Source organism: Tenebrio molitor, chromosome 2, assembly GCF_963966145.1.
Source record: "Tenebrio molitor chromosome 2, icTenMoli1.1, whole genome shotgun sequence".
In the NCBI taxonomy this organism is placed as follows: Eukaryota; Metazoa; Arthropoda; class Insecta; order Coleoptera; family Tenebrionidae; genus Tenebrio; species Tenebrio molitor.
In genome coordinates this window covers 2,718,702-2,740,226 of record NC_091047.1, presented here as the reverse complement: position 1 = coordinate 2,740,226, position 21,525 = coordinate 2,718,702, and the positions used below count along the sequence as shown (strand labels likewise).

Below are 21,525 nucleotides of genomic sequence, written 5' to 3'. Positions count from 1 at the left end.
GTGATCCTGATCAATAACTGAAATATGACGTATGTTACTTTCCTGTCTCGGCAAGCAAATATTTATTTTCATGCTGCCGGCCGTTACCGACGGTTTTGTATGCTTAAAAAGCGGCTGGAAACGTTAAATTCCCAGCCTAGTACTTCCAAAAGTGACCTTGGATAAAAATTCGCTAGAGAATGGGCAGGCAGCATTGATTCTTAAATGTCAACAAAGTTTGACATAGAAGTTACTTTGGTTGAATTAATTAATAATAATTTTTTACTTTTTAAAAATGATTTAAATTTGGCAGCATGAAAAATTTTGTGGATTACACGTCCAGAAAATGTTTCGCGAGTGCTCGTGTTGCTCGCCTCGGCTAGGCGCCTTGGCTACGTAATACCACTCACACTCGCAAAATATCATTTTCTGGACTAGTGATCCAAATAACTATTGTATCACAAGGCCAGAAGTAGTTTGTACGTCATTTTTGGGACACCTGTATACATAAAATATACAATTCGCAAATTTAATCTAATCAGAATAGGCAATAGGTTTCGACCACTCACAATGGGCAACCGGGGAATTTGATTCCCGAAATGATCAAATAATTGAGTGAATACAAGTAAAGAAAAAGGAAAACGATATCTAATTAACATTTATTAAATTCAAACATAAAAAACAAACAAAGAGTAAATAGGATTTTCTGATATTAGACAAGCACAATTAAAATCATTTTACTCATTAAATTTTAACAAATAATTTAAAATGATAAATAAATAAATTTGCAAACGCAACCATAGCAAATATAGTTCAATCATTTCGTCAAACTACGTATTTAAAGGTTTAGCATTTGAAACCTTAGGCCCTTGGTGCAAAGAAGCCATCGATTCCATTAATGTTATCGGAAACCGACTTATCGCGGAGTCAGGCGATTCAAAATCAAAGAAATTCCTTTTCGAGAGGATTTCCCTTGCCATTCCAGATTCCGCAATATTATCGGAAATTTTTGTATTATAAAACAAAAATGTTATGTAATTATGTTATTAATATAGTGTCCGTAATAAATACAATATTCTTTTTTAATTATAATTAAAAAATACTTTTCGTGTTCGTTTCCTGAGATATATAACCGGGAAAGTGCTATATAACTAAATATACAAATTTTCCCGGTTATATACCTAACTTGACATCTGTCAAAGATAATTTCAAAATTTACAATAAATTAATGTTTTTTAAGACTTTGCCTAAACGAACACGAAAAATGTTATTCAATATTCGTGCGCTGTCAGTTTTCAGGTATTCGGCCTGCTTTGCAACACTTAGCTGACGCCTCGTGCTTCAAATTTCGGCCTCATACCTGAAAAGTGATCTGACAACACTACTCTATGAAAATAACTAATACTCCAGATATACTAGGGGTCAGTTTACAGAAGCAAAATTAACTTAATCGTAATCAAATGCGAGATTAACTGAACACGTGATCAGATTGAACTAATCAAAATTTCAAATTCATGGGTTAATCGCGCATTAAAATTTAATTCGAATTAAATATTTAATTCTGTTTCTATAAATGGTCCTTAGAGTATGGAAATGGCGCACTTCAATTACAAGAACCTGGCTGAACTAGCCACTGGTTAGCGAGTTTTCAATGAAAGGTTCTCCTTCCTCTTTTGCTGCTCCTAGGAAGATAGTTATATTTCAAATGTGCTGCAACGCAGGATAGCAATATGTTTTGAAATAGGGGGTGCAAATATTCAACACTTTTATATTAAATAATTTGTCATTTAATAAGATATTCCTGTTTTGCAAAAGTCAAATACATTATGTACAATTAAAATAGTATTCAATATTAGGTTGTGTGTTTGAAGAAAATGTCAAAGCATACGGACAAAAATCTCACGTGCGTTTGTAAAGGAAAGAGAAAAGCTGATTCTCCACAAAATTTGTTGAAGCCTCGATATTATGTAAATTTTATCTACATATACTACAATTTTCAAGTTTAAATTTTACTAATTTAATACAAAAAGTGTTGTTCTTTGATGTGTTGGGATAATGAAAATAGTAACTCTCTACAAAAAAAAATTGGCTGTGCTACGTACCGATTTGCAAGTTTTTGTACCCAACTGTTGCGTTTTCCAGTTTCCCGTTGTCCTACAAGAATATTGTTAATTAATTAATAGCAATCAATGTTGTAAGAAGACATGAACATTAAAAAGTAGTCCAAAATTAACTGAATTGATTATTAATTTAATATTAATTAATAAAGCCATTCCGACTAATTAGATGACAACTCTGACAGTATTTTTGATTAAGGTCCGTGCTCATTTCATTTTTTTTTGTCAATTCTAATTTCTAACAAATCAGCGCAAATTTGAACAGAACCGGTTTCAAAAATTTCAAAAAAATTAACTTAATGTATCTTCATTGCCGTACACATTTTACTAAGGTGATTTTGGCTAAAACTTTTTAGAACAACGCATGTTAAAAGGAACGCCTCAACTTCGCAAACATCCTGTATATGGCAGTTTATAGTCTTTTAGAAGCCATTTTATTTGATAGTTTATTTATTGAAATTGGTCGATAAATAAAGGTGTCACAGCGTTTTGGAAATTTTAAAAATCACCCTGTATTTATTTATCTATCAAGGGAATTATGACGGTCATAACTACAGCGGGTTACTTGTAGTAAAGTTAAAAATAAATAACTATAAGAGTTTATCTGGTACAGTTGGTTTAAAAAAAAAACGGGAAATGAAATTTGACCTAATGTAAATTGGAAATTTAATTAGTCAATTTATGTCAAGTTGTGTCTGTTTGACAGTAGTTTTTATATTTGCATAACTGACATTTCCGGCACATAAGTGTAGTTTTTTAACCTAAATTCTAAAAGACCGTTTCAAACTAGGTATAAAAATTTAATAAAATTTGACAGAACTTTTTCTGACAGTTCCCGTTTTTTTTTTGAAACCAACCGTACAGTCGCCATAAATAAATTTTGGACATCATTTTTCTGTCATATACAAAAAATTGATCGCAATAGTACACAATAATTGCGTTATGTACGCAATGTACATTGTACTACAATGAATGAAAGGTTTAAAAGAGGCCGAATCTGACTAAATAAGTCCGTTTCAAAATTACGCATCTTTTAGTAATGTAACAGTAATAAATGAAAAAACTATTTTTTTGTTCGACGCTGTCAGAATTTGAGAATTCTCCTGTGTGAACGGATTTTGATAAATGTCACAACTTGTCAAAACGAAACATCAAGCTAATTTTAAAGATTTTAAGCTATTTGGAGCTTTTAAGGGGCTCGTCGAACAAAAAAACCTTGTATTAAACTCGTTCGTGTGTAAACTGGGCTGTACTCTGTAATTGGGGTGTACTCGTGGGCCTCGTTGCACTCGCGTTTTAAACTGGCTCACTCATGCCCAAAAAGCCCAATTTACACACGAACTCGTTAAATAAACTACCATAGCATAATAACACAAATATCAACGAGCTTTGTAATAGATGCGTTAACTTACCATTTTCCATTGTTTGTAGCAATTAATTATAGTAATTATTAAAGTTGCTAATGTAAAAGTGAATATTGCTATTAGCCAAGGTTCCCTTCGTGACCATGTATTAGCTGTACATAAAATGTCTTCGATTTTACTGATACAATTCGCTAATGTTTGATTGGATTGGGTATTGTTTGGATTCAATTCGAATTTAGCACCTGTGAAACAATTATAAAATTTATAGTACAAAAAACAGTTGAACAGGGATATATAATACATGCGATTAGTTATCATCAGTACATTACCTGATGTACTTGTAATTATTGGAGTTGGAGTTCGCTCAAAATCTAAAACAGAAACTATATATTACAATGCGATAACGCATTTTTGAACTGTCGTAAAATTAGATCACTCATATTTGACAAATGCAAATAGTTACAATGACAGGTTTAGTGGATTTCGAATTTTTTCACTAAATGTTGGTGAAGCAATGTGGTAGGCCATTCCATAGCACACTGTTTTTGGTCAGTGTCAGGGCCTGGTAAATGAAGATCGCCTTGGTTATATTCAATTTCAATAAAGGCCAGTTTACACATATGTGTCAGTTAAATGTTAGTTGTGGCCAAGATTCCGTGTCCGGAATAGTACAGCGTGATCAACAAGGACTGAAGCTGTTGGCAGCAAAAGACAGCAAAATATTCCCAAAGTATAAAAAAAATTTGTGCGTCAGTGTTGGCATTCGCTGCAAGTTGTGAATGTCAAAAAATTTAGGTTATGTTACGAGTTGGTAGTTTTAAAACACGATACGTACAAAACGACCAAAAACAGTATAAAAAGCAATTAGCCGTACTTAATTAAATGGCTCACTGTTTCGATATTCATAAAAGCGACAGGCCGTGCCCGCATGCCGCTCCTGAGAAACAGAAACATGATGCAGGGATTGGATCCGGGAAAATTTGTAAGGGTGGAACTTTAATTTCTTCTTTAAAATGGTTAGGCAACTTCCATATGACAAGCCTGTAAAGTAAGGAAAAGGAATGACGGGATTTTTAATGGTAAGAATTATTGGGCCCTGCATTAAACGTGCCCAACAAAGAACTTTGGATGCGTGTGTTTTACATAAGAATCACGCCTGTTTGGAGTGAAAGTTTTCGCACTGACTTTCGAGGGTTTCGTTCCATTCTACCTCGAACATTCTCAACTACATCTTCTGTAAATGTAGATGTTCTACCTACCACTAGGTTTTGCCTTTTTCACATCACCGGTTTGTCGGTAACGTTGCATCAATCTCGTGCAATGCTGCCTAAACGCAACTAAAGTAACAACCGGTTCGGGGAACATTTGTTGAAATTAGTGAAATGCATCGTCCGTGCTCCGTGGAATACTGCCAACCGTTAGCAGCATCAAAATTTCCAGTCCGAAAGTACGCCATACCAATAAAAATGTCTTGCTCTAGTGTAAAAACCATTTTAATAAATAAATTGATACAAAATGACACTTGATTTTGAAGTTTGAATTTACCCGTCAAAATTGACAACTGCAAATGTAATGCTACCAACTTCACTGAAATTTTCATCATGTTGTCATTGTTGCCAACAGCTTCAGTCCTTGTTGATCACTCTGTAGAATTGTACTATGTACTATTGACGTTCACGTAAAGTATAAATAAACCTTTAGGAACCGTAACCCCACTTTCGATTCTTGTCATTTTAACATGCATATTGTTATTCCGAGAATCGCCCTCAAATGTCACATGATTTATATTGACAAATCACAACTCCGAATTATTTCAATAGCAACCAATCACAATTTAATTAAGCGGAAATTTTCCCTAGGGATAATTTCCGATATAATTTACCTAGGGAAAAGTTTTTTCCGAATATACCTCGGGACAGTCCAACACTCGTGTTTGTCGCTCAAAATTACCCTCGGGCTGGCGCCCTCGTGTAATTTTCTTGCTACAAACACTCGTGTGTCAGGACTGCTCGAAAAAATTTCCGGAAATATATCTGTCCCTTGGTATATTATACAGTGAGCGGCAAAAGCATGGAATAAATTCATTAAAAATTAAACAAAATTTTTTTCAAAAAAATCTTTGGACAGGTCAATTTTAGTTTATAAAAATACATGTTTTAGTACCAAAGAAAATTCCAAGCAGTCATTTGTTTTCGAGTTATGACGTCATCGATAGTTTTTTTAAATGGAAACCCCCTATTTTTTTTCTTGATTCTGATAGCCCTTTTAATTGTCTAAATGACAGTGTAAAAATTTTGTTATCTTACATGAGGAAATTTTTGAGAAAAAAAATAATAAAGTTGGAAAAAATAAATTTTATAACGAACAAAAACAAGTCAAAAAATCAAGTAGGTAAATCAAACAGTCAAATGTTACTGTCAATTTCATTCGTATGTGTTTTTTGTTTTACAAAACGTTTTCGAAAATTACTCATTTAACAGAAACACAACGTATTGAAATTTTAATTTTGATTGGGTGCGGGGACAAAACTAGATAAAACTAAAACTGGGGGAATTTCTTCATAAACTTGCTTTTTGTCAACAAGCTGGGGGATGGCAATTCGAACATTTAATTACATAATTTTAAGTAGTTACTAACACAGTTTTTGACTTGTTTTTGTTCGTTATAAAATTAATTTTTCCAACTTTATTATTTTTTTTCTCAAAAATTTCCTTATGTAAGGTAACAAAATTTGTATACTGGCGTTTAGACAATTAAAAGGGCTATCAGAATCAAGAAAAAAAATAGAGGGTTTCCACTTAAAAAAACTATCGATGATGTCATAACTCGAAAACAAATGACTGCTTGGAATTTTATTTTGTATTAATATATGTATTTTTATAAACTAAAATTGACCTGTCCAAAGATTTTTTTGAAAAAAAATTTTGTTTAATTTTTAATGAATTTATTCCGTACTTTTGCCGCTCACTGTATATGACAATTAATTTAAACTGTTTAAAGCTCAGATTTTCCAGAAATCCGACATGAATCAACAAAATTAGAGCAATCGTACATAGATAACCTGAGGTAAACGTCTGCGTAGTAGAAAATGCCAAAATAATTTCGAGTTTTGAAATTTAGCACCCAAAAAATACCAATCAGGGTGAATTCCTTACGAAAAATGTAGCTTAAAACCTAAATAAAGTTTTTCGTTAAAATGAGTACGAGTAGTTTTCTCAAAAAATAAAAAATTTAGTCCACTGTTGGAGAATTTCTCTAATTAGTTCATTTTTCTGCCTAAAATCGCATTAGTTTTGAATTTTTTTTTTTTTTTAATTCAACGTTCCACATTTAAATTTTTTTTAAACCATTATTATTTCGCAGTATTTCAAAAAAAAAAACGGATATGCCAGAATGCATTTATTTTTATTTTTTTATTGGAATGTAAAAGTAAAATGATAATTCATAACGAAATGATATATTTTTTTTTTCAAACGTCCGTAAATTATGACATTATCCTGCTGCATTGATAATGCTAAAGTGTCATTTCATTGTCATGGCATCTAACGAGCTGACGAGCGGCAGATAAAGTTATTATCTCCGCTGAAAGCGGCAGATAAAGTTATTATCTCCGCTGAGGGCGTCCGTGAAGTTATTATCTCCGCTGATGAGCGGCAGTAAAGTAAACTAGCTAAATCATTTGAAATTCCTACCTAGTTTCTGAACATGTCTTAAATAATTTGTTATGAAGGTTTGAAGAAAAAATAGTATATGTTATTCGGAGCAAAAATGGTTTTATGTGCTTTGGCTGGTTTGTCTGCCTCACTGCGTTCGGCAGCCAATCTACCAGCCGCAGCACATAAAACTTCATTTTTGCTCCTCATAACATAATATACTATTTTAGCAAAAAACTCATCAAGTGTTCGTTTTTCGTTTTTACTATCAAATAATAAATTGACGTGGTGATTCTCCAAAGTTGCGCCTACTCGTAATTCGTACACCCTTTATAATCTGCACGTTCTTTGGAAAAACATTTTAGGTTTCTCGCTGCTCGTAAACATTGATTTACTCCAAGTTTTTTAGAAGCTTGTGGTCGAGTCGACATTTCAATGATTAAAAGGAATGCTTTTTCGCCTGTCGTATTCACACAATGCAAAATGGTTAGTCGTTCTTTGCTCATTTTCCCGCCAGAGCATTCTCGCCTTTTAAAACTAGTGTTTAATCTTAATCAGGTAGAGCGCGAAAGAATAACCCGGTTTCGTCTGTAGTGTACATATTTTTTGCTTCGTAACCGTAAATAAGGGAAGGTAGTTTTTCCGAAAAATTTGCTCGTCGTATTTTGTGGCTGCTATTTTGCGCATGACATTTTAAATTTTGTCCGTTTAACGGAGGGGGTTTGTTCAATTTTAAGTGAATTTTCGTGTCCGTGTACTAGTGAAGGAGTGTCCGTTCCATTCCATTTAAAATGTATTGGCTTTAGTCGGTGGAAACGAAAATGTCCGGTTATTAGAGGGGTCCGCTAGATTTCGAGCGAGAAAGTAGACCATTTTAGTTGTAAAATGGAACTTTAAATTGTTGTGCACTATTCTCCAGATTAAAAATGAATGGAAGGAAACAAAACTAGGAGAAGAGAATCACCTTCAACAGTTGCTTTTTGATGTTCCAGTTTTAAACAGGTTGATTCTCCACCTAAAAAATTAATTTGTCCAATTAAAATAGTAAGTAGATTTGTAGCGGTTTTTTTTTAAATACACTTGCTAGCTACATATAGACGGTCAGATCAATGATTTGTACATACAATTATAAAGTAACAATAACTTTCATTATTCCTTTTAATTTCATCCCTCCATTCGCTTTGAACCACTCACACATTTTAATCGCAACGGTAATAATGACGAACAACGAATCATCTAATATCGAGCGATCAAATTAATTTGTAATCGAGTTATCCATGGATTTGAATCCGTATGTCTTTTGCGATTTGTTTTTATTGGAGCGTGGAGTTCAAGTAACGACATACGATTTCGGATTCATGGATGATAACTCGATTACAAATTAATTTGATCGCTCTTTATTTAAGCAATACGGACAAAAGATGCAGTTCGTGTTATGCTGTGAAATGGGCATTTGAAGTGTGTGAAACAACGTCGCAGACGATAAACCACCCAAATGATTAAAATCTATCAAACTTTCTCGCAAATTCTAGACATGAAGTCACACCAACCTCGTCGAGGGGCACATCACACGCTTCATCCACGTCGAGAAGAGCCCCAACACCAACCGATTCTTTTACAACATCATCTACCCCATCAACCCAACCCGACCCATACTGAAAATACAGTCAGGGAGATCCCTGCGAAATATGCCACACAGAAGCAATTTTATATACACTTTTGACCAGAACAATAGAGAACCCAGAAGAAAGAAGAAATCACTAGTATACAGTTGTTGTTAATTTAATTATTATTATTATGTTCAAAATTGTATATCTACTATAACTAGTATAGTAACCAATAGCTGTTTCTTGTTTTTGTGTTTACCTCAGAAATTGTGTAAGATAAGATGGAAAAATGACAGATTAGTTGCGGAACAGGCTATAGTTACAGGAATTACCTCTTGATAACTTTGACTTTGACTGAATGATCTTGAAATCGTTTTCTTTTCATTAACTAAAATTAACTGTCATCGCTTCTTACTTGAGGGTCTTATACACAAATACCGTACTGAAATTAACTTCACAACATTAACACGGAACGTTCCAGAAAGCAGACGAAAATTATAATTACCTTCATCAATTTTGTGAGTGTTATTTTTTAATTGCACGGTAACAGCACCTGAAATAAAAAGTATGTAGATACATAGGTGTACAGGACCGACCTGTACCGTTAGTTAAGGTACATACCTGACTAGGGAGGACCGCATCCCAGTATACACTCCTTTTCCAACGCGTACCGACCAATGACCGAGGGTGGGTGGAGTTTAATAATGGCGCCAATTTAGGAATTCGAATTTCGAAAGGAACGTTGGAAAGAAACCGTTACCACAATTCACTTGTCGTTTGACATTTTACTTGGCGCCTTGACTTAGAGTGTTTTGCGGTTTTATACAGAATTTTGCTGGTTTTTGGCTTCATACTAACGTTTCACGACGTATTTTGATATGCAGTTTTCATTGCAAACTTTCATTTGATTTGTAATAACTTTTATAATACCTATTCGTTTTAAGGTTATGTTACAGCAGGGTCATGGAGAGGTAAGTGAATTTAACTTTAATCTACAAAAGAAGCGTTTAAAGATTATATTTTTTGTTTCAGTGAAAATAAACTAATTTGCCATATATGTCTGAAGAAATTTGTTTGCGTTTCAACAAAGAATCGACATTTGAAGACAATGCATTATGAGAAAGTAGAAGAAAGAAAATCCCAATACACTAAGTGCCCAATATGCTCTGAAGAGAGAAAGGAACTTTTAGCAAATCATGATAACCTTATTCAATATTTAACGAAGGTACACACTGTAAGTATCGAACAATATAATTTCAGTTTTAGGAATATGGAAGAATTCGTAGCTTGGACAACACCCTTCCTGTGTTCTCCAAGCTTCGAATTCTTCCATTCCAGAAGCGGATTATGCTTATACTACAAGTGTAAACCGTCCTAATGCTGAAAAGTCTATACATATATTACAATTAAAATCGTAGTAACTCAAAAGGTTGGGATTTATCAATTTTCAACGGCAATAAGTAATTAAAAAAAATTTTAGGATATAAAAGTAATTGTACTAAAAGAGCTATGAAGACTGGTGGTAGCATTCGGATTTGTGGAATATGCCCATCAAGAATATGTGCTAAAATCTCTGGAAATGGCAACTTTTAATAAGTCTTCTAGTATTAATAATTTAAATGTATGTTACTGTTAAACTTTTAAGGAACGATAAATGTGAAATTTATTAAAACACATGTGGGTCATGAAGATGAATTAAGAAAGAAACGTTTTTCTCAGAAGGAACAGACACTGATAGCCGAGCAGTTACAAGCAGGTATTTCAAATGACAGGATATTAGAGAATGCAAGAAAAATTCGTGACAATCAACTGGACCGATTAAATTTAACTACAAGAGGAGATCTAAGAAATTGAATAAGAAGATTCAACATTGATAAGAAACGAGATGCAGATGATATGGTAGCTACAGTATTAAAAGTTGAAGAATGGAATAAAGAAGGAAAAAATCAAGGATTTTTATTCAAGAAAATTTTAAATACAGAAGAAGAAAAAAATTCTGAGGAAGATTTATGTATTGAGGAACCTTCAACAAGTAAAATCAATTACATACACCAGTATTTGGACGAGGCATCTAAAAATAAAGGAAACGAGTTGATAAGTTCTGAAAGGAGAAAGGAAGTACGTTAAAAGTGTATGGACTAGAAGTAATGTTATTTATCTGTAAAATATATTTACAGATTGTACTAGCAGATTTTGTTAATTGGGCGAAGAATCTAGAGGGAGAAGCATTTGATAAATTGGAAGGGATGATAATAGAGTGCAAGAAAAATATCGAGAATGAAACAAATAATAATCAATTATGCAGAAAAAGAAAAATAGAGAAGCAATTGTATTATCCAAGAAATGAGTAGTGAGTATTTTGCAAAATTGTTGAAGATATATATTTCATTTCTAAATTTCTAGTATAATAATGAGCAAAAATGATCGGTCATTTAAGGTTGGTGGAGGGACAGATCCGACTCCCTTATCAGATGAAGTCAAGAATAAAAATAAATTAACCATATTTAACATTTTTTTGGTTTTACATATAAAGTTTTACTACAGTTTGTGATGAAATTTGTGTTTTTCTGACTCCCATTTTTTTTAAACATCTAAAAATTTATTTTTTATTAATTGTCAGTGATAGCAGCAATGTTCACGTTTTTAAATTACATTAATTTTTTTTGAAATTGGCGCCATTATTAAACTCCACCCACCCTCGGTCATTGGTCGGTACGCGTTGGAAAAGAAGTGTATGCTCCGCATCCCACCACCCTCCCTTAAAAGGAAGACGCATAAGGCATCACACAGGACGAGACAGATACAACCAAGGAGTAGGAATAACTAGCGCACAAGTTGGATTCAAACAAACGCGTCAGCTTGGATATGAGATGCTCTCTCTAGTTATCCCTATTCCTTCGATGCAACAGATCAATCAGACAATTCAAACAGACATAACCATTCTTTGTACAATCGAATCATTTATACTTTATTAATGTTATTGTTTTGAAGTGATTAAAGGACCGGTTGCACCAACGCCAGTTAAAGTTAACCGTAAGTTAAAATGCTTCGTTACTTTAGTTATATATACCTATTGCTATAACAATGTTTTCGTATATTTTAATCTGTAGTTAAATTTAACTCACGTTGGTGCAACCGGCCCTAAATATTTAAAAACCAACAATTCTTTACCTGCAGTACAACGCCGCTACAGTAGTTACAATAACAAAAGAATTCATAAAAAAAATGGACTGCACACTTAAAGACGCGAAATATAAAATTTGATTGTAAGAGAATTTTTAAAACGCAACAGAAAAACTACCTCTTCCACCCCAAACATGTGGCTCATAAATTATGTTCTGAAAGGTCCTTGACTCGGGGGTGATTTTTACGAGTCCCACAGGCGAGACAGGGACAGTGTAGCTTTGGCAGCTGGAACCGACGGGCTGTCCAAGGTACGAGTACGAGAGTGACGGCAGGTGAATAGTCTGTGACCCGGGAGTGGTGCAGTGAATTAGGCTTGTGCTAGCCGGTGATACAGTTACCAGGTGTGTCGGTAACTGGGTGATAGCAGGTTTGTGCAACCTGGGCTATGATGTCAGTACCACCAATGCGCTAAAACCTCTGGCAGATACCATGGTATAATTCCTGAGCACCGGATGTCCGGGTGAGGCATCTTTGGCTCATGACACGGCTCGGCCGTTGACTGGGCGCGTCTTGTCGAGACGGCCAGTGGTGACAACCAAATGTAACAGATCATACGTGCTTGATTAACGGTTGGGAGGTAACCCCGGCTCTCCTGTACTGAGGGAGCACAGTATCGTATGGAAGTGGGTTGTAGGCTCACACGCTGGCCGTGGCGGTCTTCTTCTGTGGAGACCGCGGGCGGGTCGTGCATCCCAAACTGCACACGGGGCTGTTACAGGTACTACTAGAACATCCAACGCAATCCCGGAACGTAGCGCTCTGAAGACGACGCCAGTGGTTCGAGCCCCTCATCATGTTAGAAGCTAGGGGGAGGAATCCCCCGGGTGAGTCACTGTATGACCTTGATTCGCGACAGATGTGTCAGGTGTTTATCATTTACATGTTTGTACCGTCCCATTGAGCAAACCCGAGTCCGGACCTGTGCTTTACCCTTTGAATGACTGAATGAGGTGGAGGTGAGTCCGATTGTAGATTATCGTATGACTGTAGCTGAGATTGTCTAATTTAATGTGTACCGATGAGTCTGATCGGTTAATTATCAAATATTGAGGGATAACGCCCTTGGGCAAAAATCAAGTCTTACATGATAAAACTTACCTTGAGCAATAATCCAAATGTGATTCACGTGACCATTGGGTGACTGAAGCAATGTCTGAATTGTCAAATTACAGTTACTAAACTCTTGCGTATCACAGTTCGACAAAGAAAATTCTTTCCACCCGTTGACTAAAAGGCTGTCACTGAAAATCTTTTAAAAATGATTGTTACATTTTAATGATGAACAAACGTACACACTGACCAATTTGGATCCTTGAGCGCTAGATACGTTGACGATCTTTTGTAAATTGTCACATGTCAACGTTATACTTGTATTACACTGTAAACACTGAAATGTATTCAGAGAAACACTTTGATTTACTTGTAAATTAAACGTTCGGTTGAGTTTTAGATGATTATTCTCTTGTGTAGTCGATCTGAAAAAACCTGGATAAACAATATTAGAAATGTCTCAAGACTTCATAAAGCAGAGGAGAAAAAGAAATCCAATACCAGCATAACTTACCATCGATAATTCCAAATGACTGCACTTGAGAACTGTACATAACCAGTTTTTGTATTTGGAAATGTAGTTTATGATGACGACACTTGATAAATTTGTTTTTATATTGCATCAAAATAACCAAAGTTTCTGTTTCGAATTGTTTCCAAGATATGAATATTACATTTTCATCCAGGTTTGTATCAGATATGTCAACAACCTAAAATCACAATTATAAGAACTTGAATTATTTCCCCAACATGTTATAGTTACCGCTCTTTCGCATTCCATTACTTCTTCACATTTATTGTGGTTTTCACACCCTTGTATTTGTAACTCTGTGGGAACCATTTTATAATGTGCACTATTGGGGTATTTTGAAGGAAAAAAATAGAAAGCGGCGTCAGTTGCGTTCTCCACCATTATATACACACTTTCTTCTTTACTCAAATCTGTCTTCAAGACGGTATACTTTGGAATAAAAGTGAACGACATATTTAAATTTAAAATGTTTTTTACGGCTGTTGTTAAAGGTAAAGTTCCATAGTCAAAAAAACTTGTTAGGTCCCAGTCCTCAATATTAAGCGACAGAAATTCTAAAATGTAAAATTAGTTTTAAAGCAAGAATTAAATAAAAAAATCAGGGGAAATGTGATTGAAATGTTTTATCTTTTCTTATGTCAAAATGAAAATAATTTCTTACCATTTTCTTCTGCGCCGATTAATGAGGTGGCGGTCCACACAAAGAAATAATATACAAGTAACTGAAAACGGCAACCTTAGTATAATTGAAAATACATTTCCACTTGAAAAATAAAAATGTTATGAAAATTCAGTGAATACATAGGTATTTTTTAACAGACTTTAAATAAATGCACACAGTAATACTAAATCATAGAAGTTCATATATTTTTATATTTGTTGTAATGCGTGTTTTAATAATTTGAACAACTTAAGATGCGTTCAAAATTTTTTGGCCAAGTAGGGAGTGGTTTTACGAATAGAACGAAATAATAGTAATTAACGTTATAAGTGCGGGAACTCATAGTTTACAGTACGAGTGAGACGTTTAAGGACGAGGCGACGAAGGAGCCGAGTCTTGAAACTCGAAACGAGTACTGTAGAAAGAGTTTACGGACGAATGTCGTTATGTATTTTATTTCATCCTTCATCAAATTTCATTTTAAAGAAATATTAAAATCAATTTTAAAATAATTTAACAAATGCTCCAAATCAAGTTACATTTTGGTGCGTCAAAATGACCTCTAATGCAAATTATACAGAAATTGTAAGAAAATTTGAAGAAGCGTGGGGTGTGCTAAATTAATACCTACCAAATCTGGTGAAAGGTATCAAAAACAATTCGGCCTTTTTTGTGAATGGAAAGCAGAAAATAATGTGAAGAGGTTACGCTGGCTGGCCTATTTTTTATATTTGGTTTAAATGCTTTATACAATAATTTCATTTCTGAACTAACGTTTTTAGTCTGAGAAAGTAAGTGCATCTTCTTTGTGGCCGAAATATTAATATTTAAGTTTAATTCTTAATTTGTATGTATGTAGATGTAATTTTGAATAAAACATTTCTTAAACCTGAATGATTGTTATTGAGATTTTCAATAGCAACACTTAACTGGCGTTAGGCCGTTTTTTGCGTTTTCCCGGACTCAAATTGATGACGTAAAGTATTTGACACATTTGAAATAAAATAAATAATGCACAACACTGCTAAATAAATGACGCTTGACAGCTGGTGAAGCAAAACCATACGATAATGGAAAGAAAAGCAAGCACTATACTACTTTATCTCTCAAATTTGCTTAGATCTTCCCTAGTATTTTCATAATATATGTACATATTTCTACGTACCTGCGATCTGGAACACATTGCTAAATCTTATCATGCAGGCACAACGCCCTGATCGGGCGCAGCCCGTTTCCCATCGGCGGTCAAAAAAAATTTTTTTGGGGTTTGTTTAGTCTTATTTATATATATTATATTATACACTATACGTGTTACAGATCACGGATCAGCTCTTTAAATCTTACGTTGTTACACGAGTGATGCGTTCACAATCGACTCTTCAATGCCAACTTTGAGGTGAAATTTAAAAAAAACACCCGATACATTCACTGATGAAAAAGCTCATCGGTGACAATACAGGGATAGTGAAAAATAAGAGGAATTAGCGGTGGAGATAAGAATCTGGTAATTAGGAATGATATTGCCTAAAATATTAAATTTTAAGATTTCTTGGTAATTATGTATATGGATGTCACAAACAGACTTCCTGCACCCAATGATTAAAATCCTCTCTTATCTGGTGGGTGCCGGGGTAAATCCAACTTAATAATAGGCCCACACCAAACTAAAATTTTTAATTTCTTCTATTTATACATACTGGGACATTTTTTTAACATTGAACATAGCCCATACTTATTCCCTATGTTCAGTTTTAAAAAACACAGGTCAATGCATGTATGTAATCACGTAACCAAGGTAACTAAAATAAGTACTTGACAGTTTAATAAAATGCTCAAGTTGTTTGAAGAAGAAATACACATAATGCAGTTTATTCTATGCCAATCAGAGCATTAGAAATGTGCGTGACATTTCCAATGCAACACATGATACACCAATTCCATCAATCGGAACAATTTTTAACATAGTTTCAAAATCTCTGGTATTCGGTATAGTTGGTTACATAGCAACTGACAATGCATTGATCTGTGTTTTTTAAAATTGAACATAGGGAATAAGTATGGACTATGTTCAGAGTTAAAAAAATGTCCCGGTATACTCGTACATACATGTATTTGTAAATAAAGAGCATACATAATGGTAGAAAAATTGTTAGATCCAACATACAGAAAAAAACAAGATTCTTTGCATACCTAATCTAATTGCACGTTTTAAAAACGTACACATAAATAGACTACAATTTGTAAATGCGGCATGTTATTATAATTTATCCTTGTAAATATTGTAAATAAAATTATTTCTCCTCTCATCGGTGTGTTTATTACCAATTCTCAGGTATTTAAGAAAAATAATTATAATCCAATTCGGCCACCACCTGTCGAAGACCTGCCCCGGTAATCTCCGATAACCTCCGGAGGAACTGGTCTGTTGATAAGACTTATGCAGGTAAACAAGTGACCGCCGGAAGGAACTCGGATACGCCCTCAACCTTCATTTCTATATGGAACAGGATTTACTGAGTCGGGTCCGGTGTTATCAATAAATTTCCGATAACGTTTCTGTTGCTTTATTCGCTGTCAACCTAGATAACGAATATTATAAATGTGTCAAGACTGTATAAAGCAGAAAACAAAACAAAAAATCAATACCTGCATAATATACATGCTGCGTATACGTACAATCGGATAGCAAAAAAAACTTGTACTATTGGGGACACGGAAAACTGGGCAGATGTGTCATTCAGTTGTCAAAATTTCTAAACCATACCTTAGCTACTCATAACCAAGCTTAAGTTAATTTGACAGTTTTTTTGAAAATATCAATCATAATGACAGTAAAGGTGCATTTACATTGACACTTTTTGAAATGACAATAGCAGACTGCCCAGGATTCCATGTCCCTCATTGTACGAGGTGTTGCTTTAGACACTTCCAAAACTCAGTCAAAAGTTGAAGTTTTGGAAGTGTCTATAGTAACATATTGTACCAGTTTTTTTTGCTATTCGATGGTACGTGTATCATTTTCTAGCACAAGGAAAACCGAAAATTATAATTGCTTAGTTTTAAAACGATGTGTTTTTTAAAAACAAATACATAATGCACACCACTGCTTGTTCGCTAATGGAAAGAAAAGCAAGCACTAAACTACTTGATCTCAAATTTGCTTGAACTTTCGTTACAATTTACATATTTACTACATGAACTTGTAACACATTTTTTTATCTTTTCAGGGCCTGCTCTACATAAAAATCAAGGTCGGGTTTTGTTTATTATTTCCGATAACGTATGGTGTAGCTTCATCGACTATCATATCATAGATGTGGCAACGTTACTTATTTAGTGAACGAGCAGTTATGCGAATTACTTTTCTTGCAAAAAACAGTTCATTTTAAAATCTGGAATTCTTTCTTCAGTGTCGTTTTTTCAGGTCAAAACGTTTAGACTAATCTTGGTAGTTTTCAAGAGAATCGCAAAAAATTATTTTTTAGCAATAATTCTTCGTCCTGAGGAAACCTCGTGTGGACCTCTATTGCTCTATCCATTTTCAAGCGAGCCATTACTTACCTTGTTATTATTATTCGTCCATTCCGCAGGATAACGTTTACTAAATTGTGTGGAGTAAGTTCTGTTCTTGGAAATACATAAATGGTAACACTTGGGTAAATTGTAGGTAAATTAAATGGTCCCGCTGTTATCCTTTACCGAAGAATCCAATCGGATACCACTGACATCCCCGCACTGTGACGGCGTGGTTTTTGTGGAATCGCACAAATTTGAATCGAAGGTAAAGTAACAGTTAATTTAGTACATCAATTGAGTCCTTGATTAAACTATAATATCTCCAACTAAGAAGCGATCACAGTTAATCACAATTAATGAAAAAAAGACATTTCAAGATCATTCAGTCAAAATCGTCATTCCCAAATTTTTATTATTCCGTGGTTATTTTCTTGCATTTCAAAAAAATCGCCAAAGTCTTCATCGGGCATTAAAGCCATTCTTTCTTTTCTTTCTTTTTGCAACAAATTTCACAAAACTTCTGACAGTATTTTCGTTGTTTATCTCAACACCATGACGACGTAGGTATAATTGCGCCACCACCTTTCATTACAAAATTTTTATAAACATAAATAACAATTAAAAAACGAAATTTAAAGACTGAAGGTGGAAATAAAAGTTTGTATGCAACTCGCTTAGCAATTAATCTTTACTGGGCTTAATGGCTTATGGAGACTCGTTCCTTACGTCACTCGTCCAACAAGTGCCAGCGCGCCCGTAAAGATTAATTTACTAAGCTCGTCACATAAATAACTATTAAAATCCGATAATCTTTTATACCGACTATTTAATTCACCTGTCATTTTTCAAATACATATTAACCCATAAATTAGCAGATATTTACTTTCGTAGTCTAGCAACAGCAAATTCCAGCGATTATTTTTTCATGTTTATAACTTCCAATAGTTCATCAGCATTTTTGATCACATGTTCAAATCTGTCCAATTGTATCATTATTATAGTGAGAATAATCTAAGTACATTATCCAAGTGAGAATAATTATAGTTCGTATCTTGTTTTAATTTTTCTTTAGTGACAACGTATTTTTCAATTTGACAGTAAGTGTCATCAATTATTGAAAATGAACGAAAAACGATTCAGTGCGATAATATATATTTTTTTTTGTATTTTTGATTTTGTACTCATGAAAAAATAATCCTACGAATACCCCTCGAGAGTGACAATAAATTGAAAATAATTCTCCAGATTCTTTCTTAAATTTGTTGCCAGATGGCAATAGTCACATGAGCCCTCCGGGCTCTCGTGTCTATTGCCTGGCAACAAGTTTTCCAAAATCTGTGGAATTATTTTCAATTTATTCTCACTCTCTTGAGATATTATTACAGAATATTCCACTAGTGAAAATATGACTGGGTATTCCACTAGTGGCTGCATTGACTATTTTAAACAATTAAAATTAAAATTATAGATAAATAATAATAAAATATGATATAAATAATATAATAAATTATAAAATAACCTAATAAATATTATTTAAAAAAACTCAATTTCATATAAATGTGCATCTAAGGAACCCATGAAAATCTGATTTTCTGTTGGTATTGAAGCTATAACTAGTAACTTTGACTTTCAAAGTTGCTTGCCCTGTGCGAACCTTGATTACAATTTTTTAGTTTTGTTGTCCGTTAACACTGCTGATATCAAAAGCAATGTTACATTTTTTTATTGATTAAATTAAAGTAATTGCTATTTGTTTTTGTCTATTTTTTTTTTCTAAGTAAAGATTAATTGGTCATAGGTCATAACCTATAATGGATTTGTCACAAATGTGACTTTTGTAATGTAACTAAATTAAAGGTGCTTTTACACATGCACAGCTCACTTGATGAACATTTATATGAAATCAACTATAACTTAAATATTATTTTTATTCAACGAAATTATTACTTTCTTACAAAATTAAATGAACAATGAAATCATGTGTAACGCAGATTTGCGAACTATTTACCTTTTGAAATATTTGATTTTAATCATTGATTTGGTTCATTGAATATCCTATTGAATACAATTCGTAGTCAAAGATAGTATGTAGAATATTTTTCCGATGGTATCACTCATGGTCATTACGCTTGCGAACAGCATTCGTGCTGCGCACTCATGGTGTTCATAACGCAAATGACCATTCGTGATACCACCACAAAAATATTCGACAATCTTTGACTACTCGATCTGAAAAAACCTGGACAACATTAGAAATGTGTCAAGACTGTATGAAGCAGAAGATAAAAAAAAATCAATACCACCATAACTTACCAAAGATAGTTTCATATGACTGGTCTCCTAAACCTTACATAACCACTAACCAGTTTATTTATTTGAAAATGTGGTTTATGATGACGACACCTGACAAATTTGCTTTTATATTGCATCAAAATACACACATCACATTTTCATCTAGGTTTGTGTTAGATATGTCAAGCACGTAAAATCACAACTAAAAAAATCCAACATTTACAGTTACCTACCGTTTTTTCCCATTCCATTAATTCTGCACATTTATTATGGTTTTCACACCCTTGTATTTGTAACTCTGTGAGAATTATTTTATAGCGTGCACTATTAGGGTACCTATTTCAAAGAAAAAAAGTAGAAAAGGGTGTCAGTTGCGTTCTCCACCATCAGTATAGGGATTTCCTTCTTTACTCAAATCTTCAAGACGGATTAGTGTGGAGTAAATGTAAACGACGGCTTCAAATTTAAAAAGTTCTGTACACAAAGGCCGTAAAGAACATTTTAAATTAGGAGCAATCCTTCAAGGTGAAGTGCCATGACTCAAAAAAAACTTGTTAGGTCCCAGTCCTTTTAATATTCAGCGACAGAACTTCTAAAATGAAAAATTATCATGCAATTTTTGTGAGTTTTAAAGCAATAATTATATAAAAAAGCGAGGGAAATAAGATTGAAATGGAAATGTTTTATCTTTTCTTATGTCAAAAAAATAATACTAAATCATAGAAGTTTATATGTATATTGTTAGATATACAGGCGGCTCGTTTTAACTCTGAACATACATACACGTTTTTTAAAACTGAACATAGGGACTAAGTTTGGGCTATGTTCAGAGTTAAAAAAAGCTCTCTGTATATTTTGAATGCGTAGTTTAATAAGTTGAGCAATTTCAGACGCGTTCAAATTTTTTGGCTAAGTAGGGCGTGGTTTTCTGTCTTGTACGAACGTGGATAATTTTTAAGTTGATATCACTTTATTGTTAATTAAAAGCTTGACTTAAGGTAAAACATCATGTGACACCAAGGAACCAAAAATTTACAGTTGGTCAGTTCTAAAATGATGTGTTTTTAGTTTTTACAAAAGATAAAAGAAATTATTCACACAACTACTAACTCGCTTGTTCGGACGCTTGACGGATACCAATATACGTCAAGTAATGAAAAGAAAAGCAAGCAGTGCAAGCACTAAACTACGAGTAGGTACTTGATCTCAAATTTGTTTGAACTTTCAACGTACCTGCGACTTGTAACACTTGTAATTTACAAATGGCTTTTCTCCTGTTGAACGAACCATTTTCTAACACCGGTTATCAATTATTTTTGCAAAAAAAAAACTGCCTTTATTAAAAATATAGAATATAAAATTCCAAGATACATACTATCAACATCACGTAGGTACTGGCGATGATAACATATCAATTTCCACTAGTTTTTAATACCGTAAATGATCTAACCTTAATTGTTTTACAAGTATGTACCTAGTGTTAAATTCGACTTTAATCCGAATAATACCCACTTCAATCAAACATTAACGAATTGTCTTATCAAAAACGTCACAAACACTTTACCTAC

General features: G+C 33.7%; 1 protein-coding gene and 1 long non-coding RNA gene across 7 annotated transcripts in view; one reads left to right on the top strand and one right to left on the bottom strand.

Moving 5' to 3' along the window:
- Positions 1-21,525, top strand: part of LOC138122711 (uncharacterized) — a 43,710-nt gene that overhangs the window by 12,106 nt on the left and 10,079 nt on the right. The window contains exons 2-8 of the long non-coding RNA XR_011156593.1: positions 8,646-9,691; positions 9,753-9,954; positions 10,201-10,838; positions 10,898-11,070; positions 11,124-15,414; positions 15,467-17,764; positions 17,817-17,930. This is a non-coding gene — a long non-coding RNA (uncharacterized lncRNA). The remainder of the gene's footprint in view (positions 1-8,645; positions 9,692-9,752; positions 9,955-10,200; positions 10,839-10,897; positions 11,071-11,123; positions 15,415-15,466; positions 17,765-17,816; positions 17,931-21,525) is intronic.
- On the bottom strand, positions 627-21,452 carry LOC138122699 (uncharacterized). Of its 6 annotated transcripts, XR_011156588.1 has the most exons (14): positions 21,191-21,452; positions 15,315-20,549; positions 14,150-14,210; positions 13,720-14,042; positions 13,471-13,666; positions 13,207-13,391; positions 13,005-13,155; positions 9,226-9,273; positions 8,980-9,162; positions 8,078-8,128; positions 3,790-3,831; positions 3,509-3,702; positions 2,082-2,133; positions 627-1,661 (listed from the first exon to the last, which is right to left on the bottom strand). XR_011156588.1 is itself a non-coding variant. In XM_069036972.1 (12 exons), the coding sequence occupies exons 1-12, from the start codon at positions 15,330-15,332 to the stop codon at positions 1,606-1,608; spliced, it is 1,377 nt and encodes a 458-aa protein (XP_068893073.1). In that variant the 5' UTR covers positions 15,333-15,400; the 3' UTR covers positions 627-1,605. The 6 variants fall into 6 exon arrangements, 2 of the variants coding, with proteins under 2 accessions (XP_068893073.1, XP_068893072.1); XR_011156590.1 differs by lacking the exon at positions 8,078-8,128; XR_011156591.1 differs by lacking the exon at positions 8,078-8,128 and having other exon boundaries at positions 9,053-9,162.